Raw genomic sequence first — 7,935 nt, 5'->3', positions numbered from 1 at the left:
CCGGTTTTTTATGCTATTTATTTCTTTCCCTCCTAGCTGTCGATGTTATTCAGTCAAGCACTACACACATGTCAATTATATTGCCCATCTTTGAAGATATTTGCACATGAGTTCATCCTTCTGTGACTGTCACAACACGTTTGACGTATGCACAAGTTGTGTATAAAGTCGTGACGCAATAACCGGTCGCCTTATAAAGGGGATTTACCAGAGAATATGGCGTCGAGGGTTTGACATACTTATAATCGTTCTGGTTTCGAGGCTACGTACATGCGTAATCTCAGAGGGTAAACAAAATGGCGGCCGCCAAGTCGACGAGCCGAGGTATCTCCGGCTCTGGTGGGCCAGTAAGAGTTGGATACTATGAAATGGAAACTACAATCGGCAAAGGCAACTTTGCTGTGGTTAAAAGGGCTTCCCACATAGTCACGAAAACGAAGGTAAGTCGAGAAATGCCAGAGAAACCCAACTGTTTTGGTCGCCGAGCGAAAGATCTCGATCAAGATTTTGTGTCAATGCGTACGATTTGACGATTTTTCGTCATAATCAAAGTGCACGTGTGAATCCCTCAGATGTCATATTACGTAGTGTTTTCAGCAGAGCGGTGGGCGGCAGGTGGTCTCAGAATTGTCTAACTGATAAGAAAGAGGGCCTGTCTTCGGCAGACATGCTGTCCCTTTGGGTGATCAGGCCCACCAGTCCATGCTGTTTGTTTACGTAAGGAAATCAGTGCATTCATGTCATGTTTGTGGAATACATGGCTCCAAGCCCGCCCCCTACACGAAGTACCCAAGCTTTGTCATCACATTCTACCAACTGCAGGACCAAACAATCTCCTGTCTATGAGGTAGGGACCGTAGCGCCATGTAAACAAAGTCAACTCACAAATAATGGCTATGACAAATCTATGTTATGACAATTGCCCGTTGGAATGGAAAGAGAATTGTCAACTGTACCCTTTTGTGTTTAATCAACAGCCCATATTGTTGTTGAATTGTCTTGTTTATTTTGTGGCTTCAACCAGATATATCCATGTCACATAAATTGTCTCAGTATTATACATTGGTATAGGAATGTCAGTAATATGTTGTACTTCTCATGAAGATGTGTAGACCAGTTATCAATGGATCTTTATTTTGCTGATCAGAGTTATGTCCCTTAGGAGTGGGTGGAAATTATAATGGTTGGGAATATAATTGATTCGTCTTAATAGAGCTGTAACATTTCTTGCTGCTCTCCCTTTAGGCTGATTTCGCTGACGTGCCGTGATATAAATACACATTGATGTTGCTGTGATATAACTGAAAACTTTGTTAAAAAAACTATAAAAGCAATGCCTGTCACCCACTCAAGTGTATCATTTGAGGTATGTTCTGTGGGTTGTGGGTGGGGTGTGCTGTGTGTTACAAGTGTCACTAGCATGGCATAGTAAGGGCTAAATGTGTATCTAGTGGGGTGTACTATGAGTTACACGTGTATCTAGTGGGGTGTACTATGAGTTACAGGTGTACTATGTTACAGGTGTACCTAGTGGGGTGTACTATGAGTTACAAGTGTGTTTCGTGGTACAGTCAGCATGGTAACATTGTGAACAGGGTCAACCGGGATGTGGCAAGCATTGTGATGTTATGCTGTCTTGATAATGTCATGATATATGGTACGCCGATAGACCAGAATGTCATGCTGTTTGGTATGTGTAAGGGCCAGGATATCGTGATGTCTTGTACGTGTACAGTCCAGGATGTCGTGATGTATGGTACACTGATAGACCAGAATGTCATATGCTGTATTATATGTGTACGGGCCAGGATGTCGGGATGTATAGTACACCGATAGACCAGAATGTCATGCTGTATTGTACATGTACAGGCCAGGATGTCGTGATGTATGGTACATCGATAGACCAGGATGTCATGCTGTATTGTACATGTACAGGCCAGGATGTCGTGATGTATGGTACATCGATAGACCAGGATGTCATGCCGTATTGTACATGTACAGGCCAGGATATTGTGATGTATGGTACTACAGGCCAGGATATTGTGATGTATGGTACACAGATAGACCAGAATGTCATGCTGTCTTATACATGTACAGTCCAGGATCTCGTGATGTATGGTACACTGATAGACCAGGATGTCATGCCGTATTGTACATGTACAGGCCAGGATGTCATGATGTATGGTACACCGATAGACCAGGATGTCATGCCGTATTGTACATGTACAGGCCAGGATATTGTGATGTATGGTACACCGATAGACCAGAATGTCATGCTGTATTGTACATGTACAGGCCAGGATGTCGTGATGTATGGTACATCGATAGACCAGGATGTCATGCCGCATTGTACATGTACAGGCCAGGATATTGTGATGTATGGTACACCGATAGACCAGAATGTCACGCTGTCTTGTTCATGTACTGTCCAGGATCTTGTAATGTATAGTACACCGATAGACCAGAATGTCATGTTGTCTTGTACGTGTACAGTCCAGGATGACGTGATGTATAGTACACCGATAGACCAGAATGTCATGCTGTCTTGTACATGTACTGTCCAGTCGATGTCATGATGTATAATACACCGATAGACCAGAATGTGATGCTGTCTTGTACGTGTACTGTCCAGGATGTCGTGATGTATAATACACCGATAGACCAGAATGTGATGCTGTCTTGTACATGTACAGGCCAGGTTGTCGTGATGTATCGTACACCGATAGACCAGAATGTGATGCTGTCTTGTATGTTTACAGGCCAGGATGTTGTGATTTATGGTACACCGATAGACCAGAATGTCTTGCTGTATTGTACGTGTACAGGCTAGGATGTTGTGATGTATGGTACACCGATAGACCAGAATGTCAAGCTGTCTTGTACATGTACAGGCCAGGATGTCGTGATGCATGGTTCACCTATAGACCAGAATGTCATGCTGTCTTGCACATGTACAGGGCAGGATGTTGTGATGTATACTATACCGATAGACCAGAATGTCATACTGTATTGTACATGTACAGTCCAGGATGTCATGATGTATAGTACGCTGATAGACCAGAATGTCATGCTGTCTTGTACATGTACAGGCCAGGATGTCGTGATGTATAGTACACTGATAGACCAGAATGTCGTGATGTATGGTACACCGATAGACCAGAATGTCATGCTGTTTTGTATGTGTACAGGCCAGGTTGTCGTGATGTATGGTACACCGATAGACCAGAATGTCATATTGTCTTGTACGTGTACAGTCCAGGATGACGTAATGTATGATACACCGATAGACCAGAATGTCGTGCTGTATGGTATGTGTAAGGGCCAGGATGTCGTGATGTATGGTACACCGATAGACCAGAATGTCATGCTGTTTGGTATGTGTAAGGGCCAGGATGTCGCGATGTATGGTACATAGATAGACCAGAATGTCATGATGTATGGTATGTATAAGGGCCAGGATGTGGTGATGTATGGTACACCGATAGACCAGAATGTTATGCTGTTTGGTATGTGTAAGGGCCAGGTTGTCGTGATGTATGGTACACCGATAGACCAGAATGTCATGCTGTTTGGTATGTGTAAGGGCCAGGATGTCGTGATGTATGGTACACCGATAGACCAGAATGTGATGCTGTCTTGTATGTGTACAGTCCAGGATGTTGTGATATATGGTACACCGATAGACCAGAATGTCATGCCGTCTTGTACATGTACAGGCCAGGATGTCATGATGTATGATGTACAGCTGATAGACCAGAATGTCATGCTGTCTTGTACATGTACAGGCCAGGATGTGATTGTATGGTATGGTGCAACGATAGACCAGAATGTCATACTGTCTTGTACATGTACAGGCCAGGATGTCAGGATGTATGGTGCAACGATAGACCAGAATGTCATGCTGTCTTGTACATGTACAGGCCAGGATGTCATGATGTATGGTACACTGATAGACCAGAATGTCATGCTGTCTTGTACATGTACAGGCCAGGATGTCAGGATGTATGGTGCACACGATAGACCAGAATGTCATGCTGTCTTGTACATGTACAGGCCAGGATGTCAGGATGTATGGTGCAACGATAGACCAGAATGTCATGCTGTCTTGTACATGTACAGGCCAGGATGTCAGGATGTATGGTGCAACGATAGACCAGAATGTCATGCTGTCTTGTACATGTACAGGCCAGGATGTCATGATGTATGGTACACCGATAGACCAGAATGTCATGCTGTCTTGTACATGTACAGGCCAGGATGTCATGATGTATGGTGCAACGATAGACCAGAATGTCATGCTGTCTTGTACATGTACAGGCCAGGATGTCGTGATGTATGGTACACCGATAGACCAGAATGTCATGCTGTTTGGTATGTGTAAGGGCCAGGATGTCGCGATGTATAGTACATAGATAGACCAGAATGTCATGATGTATGGTATGTATAAGGGCCAGGATGTCATGATGTATAGTACGCTGATAGACCAGAATGTCATGCTGTCTTGTACATGTACAGGCCAGGATGTCGTGATGTATAGTACACCGATAGACCAGAATGTCATGCTGTTTGGTATGTGTAAGGGCCAGGTTGTCGTGATGTATGGTACACCGATAGACCAGAATGTCATATTGTCTTGTACTATTCGTGCACAGTCCAGGATGACGTAATGTATGATACACCGATAGACCAGAATGTCGTGCTGTATGGTATGTGTAAGGGCCAGGATGTCGTGATGTATGGTACACCGATAGACCAGAATGTCATGCTGTTTGGTATGTGTAAGGGCCAGGATGTCGCGATGTATAGTACATAGATAGACCAGAATGTCATGATGTATGGTATGTATAAGGGCCAGGATGTGGTGATGTATGGTACACCGAAACCAGAATGTTATGCTGTTTGGTATGTGTAAGGGCCAGGTTGTCGTGATGTATGGTACACCGATAGACCAGAATGTTATGCTGTTTGGTATGTGTAAGGGCCAGGATGTCGTGATGTATGGTACACCGATAGACCAGAATGTGATGCTGTCTTGTATGTGTACAGTCCAGGATGTTGTGATATATGGTACACCGATAGACCAGAATGTCATGCCGTCTTGTACATGTACAGGCCAGGATGTCATGATGTATAGTACGCTGATAGACCAGAATGTCATGCTGTCTTGTACATGTACAGGCCAGGATGTCGTGAGGTATGGTGCAACGATAGACCAGAATGTCATACTGTATTGTACATGTACAGGCCAGGATGTCAGGATGTATGGTGCAACGATAGACCAGAATGTCTTGCTGTCTTGTACATGTACAGGCCAGGATGTCAGGATGTATGGTGCAACGATAGACCAGAATGTCATGCTGTCTTGTACATGTACAGGCCAGGATGTCAGGATGTATGGTGCAATGTGATGTAGATAGACCAGAATGTCATGCTGTCTTGTACATGTACAGGCCAGGATGTCAGGATGTATGGTGCAACGATAGACCAGAATGTCATGCTGTCTTGTACATGTACAGGCCAGGATGTCAGGATGTATGGTGCAACGATAGACCAGAATGTCATGCTGTCTTGTACATGTACAGGCCAGGATGTCAGGATGTATGGTGCAACGATAGACCAGAATGTCATGCTGTCTTGTACATGTACAGGCCAGGATGTCATGATGTATGGTACACCGATAGACCAGAATGTCATGCTGTCTTGTACATGTACAGGCCAGGATGTCATGATGTATGGTGCAACGATAGACCAGAATGTCATGCTGTCTTGTACATGTACAGGCCAGGATGTCATGATGTATGGTGCAACGATAGACCAGAATGTCATGCTGTCTTGTACATGTACAGGCCAGGATGTCATGATGTATGGTACACCGATAGAGCAGGATGTCATTTTTCTTCATCTTAATTTCTATCCATTTAAGGGCCGTGTGGTAGCCTAGTGGTTAAAGCGTTCACTTGTTACACCGAAGACCCGGGTTCGATTCCCCACACGGGTACAATGTCAAGTGCTATGATATGTGTGAAGCCCATTTCTGGTGTGTCTCCCGCTGTGATTTTGCTGGAATGTTGCTAACAGCGGCGTAAAACTAAACTCACTCTCACTCTATTCATTTAGCCAGATCTTTCCACACTCTGCTTCAATAAATACAGTCACATAGTAAATGTGTATAACACTCCGGTTCCTCTTTACCACAGGCGCCACTGGCCAATCAGATAGGTAGACTCTTTGATGGGTGATGAAGTTAGCATGTATCTCACAGATAATAAATAGATGATAAACAGGAATCAGGTCAGTTTGAGATTATCTGTCTGGGGATGATAAACAGGAATCGGTCCAGTTTGAGATTATCTGTCTGGGGATGATAAACAGGAATCGGGTCAGTTTGAGATTATCTGTCTGGGGATGATAAACAGGAATCGGGTCAGTTTGAGATTATCTGTCTAGAGTTGATAAACAGGAATCGGGTCAGTTTGAGATTATCTGTCTGGGGATGATAAACAGGAATCAGGTCAGTTTGAGATTATCTGTCTGGGGATGATAAACAGGAATCGGGTCAGTTTGAGATTATCTGTCTAGAGTTGATAAACGGGAATCGGGTCAGTTTGAGATTATCTGTCTAGAGTTGATAAACGGGAATTGGGTCAGTTTGAGATTATCTGTCTAGAGTTGATAAACGGGAATCGGGTCTGTTTGAGCTTGAGATTATCTGTCTGTCTGGGATGATAAACAGGAATCGGGTCAGTTTGAGATTATCTGTCTGGGGATGATAAACAGGAATCGGGTCAGTTTGAGATTATCTGTCTGATAAACAGGGATGATTTGAATTATCTGTCTTATGAGGATGATAAAGAGGAATCGGGTCAGTATGACTCAACCCAAAAGTACTAGAATCTGTACTTTACTAAGAAAGTGTAATCCCAAATATAACCTATGTTATATTTGACCACCTTCTAAATGGCATTGTGTGCTGGGGTAGCCTAATGGTTAAAGCGTTGGCTCGTCACGCCGAAGACCCGGGTTCGAATCCCCACATGGGCACAATGTGTGAAGCCCATTTCTGGTGTCCCCTGTGGTGATGTTGTTGGAATATTGCTAAAAGCGGCGTAAAACCAAACTCAGTCAGTCAGTCAGTCTAAATGGCATTGTGTAATCATGATAGTACCAAGGTTTTACCTCGACACAAACATGGGGGTCCCATAAACCCCAATTATTAGTTATAAAGATTCTTGCACTTGCAGGCAATACAAGGGTCCTGTGAAGTAATGGTGTAGAGAACTGTATGTTTTGATAATTTCTTTAGAGCCTGGAATGAATCATTGATCATGTGGACTGATGGATGGAATGATGCATGTAACCTCTCTGAGAGAAACAACCAAACACTTAGCAAAGTCATAGATGTGTTGTGGGTACAATGAACAATATTGTGCGTCCTTCTGGACGTTTTTTCTGTGTCCATTCTCTACATTTGTGCATACTGGAGGCACATTTGCGTGTCACGTAAAACCCAGTGACTCTGTTCTTACTTTGAACTACAGAACTGATGTCAGTCAACGGACAGAGTTGATTGAAAATCAACCATTTTCTGATGAACTAAGTTTCTTTAACTCCTATTCACACAGTAGCATGTCAAGAGTGGTGAAGAGACTTAAATTCAGCCATGAGATCTTTGACTCAGACTAAAAAAACATTATTTGTGTTTAGACTTACCGTATGACCTTCACCCTGAGCTGAGACAAAGTGGCGACTGTGATTCGCATTATGTTACTGGCCAAATAATACAAAGAAGTTTTCCTGAATATTCCATTTGCTTGTGTATATTTTAATGCACAATTTGGTTGTTTTCCCAAAACAGATACCCTGAATTGTAATAACTCTGGATATCAGGTTCACAGTAGTGTGAACATTGAAGTTCTCTGGCAAAGGAGGCTAGTA

The 7,935-nt window shown here is 43.4% G+C and overlaps 1 protein-coding gene across 2 annotated transcripts in view; it reads left to right on the top strand.

The window, feature by feature from the left end:
* Positions 1–298: 298 nt before the first annotated feature.
* Positions 299–7,935, top strand: part of LOC124255908 (serine/threonine-protein kinase SIK3-like) — a 95,792-nt gene continuing 88,155 nt past the window's right edge. For both annotated transcript variants that reach the window (XM_046689855.1, XM_046689856.1), the window contains exon 1: positions 299–440. In XM_046689855.1, coding sequence (XP_046545811.1) covers positions 369–440 — 72 coding nt within the window. In that variant the 5' untranslated portion in view covers positions 299–368. The remainder of the gene's footprint in view (positions 441–7,935) is intronic.

The sequence above is a fragment of the Haliotis rubra genome, unplaced genomic scaffold (assembly GCF_003918875.1).
Source record: "Haliotis rubra isolate DU_JTF1 unplaced genomic scaffold, ASM391887v1 Scf611, whole genome shotgun sequence".
NCBI classification, from domain to species: Eukaryota; Metazoa; Mollusca; class Gastropoda; order Lepetellida; family Haliotidae; genus Haliotis; species Haliotis rubra.
This window is presented reverse-complemented; position numbering and strand designations above follow the sequence as displayed.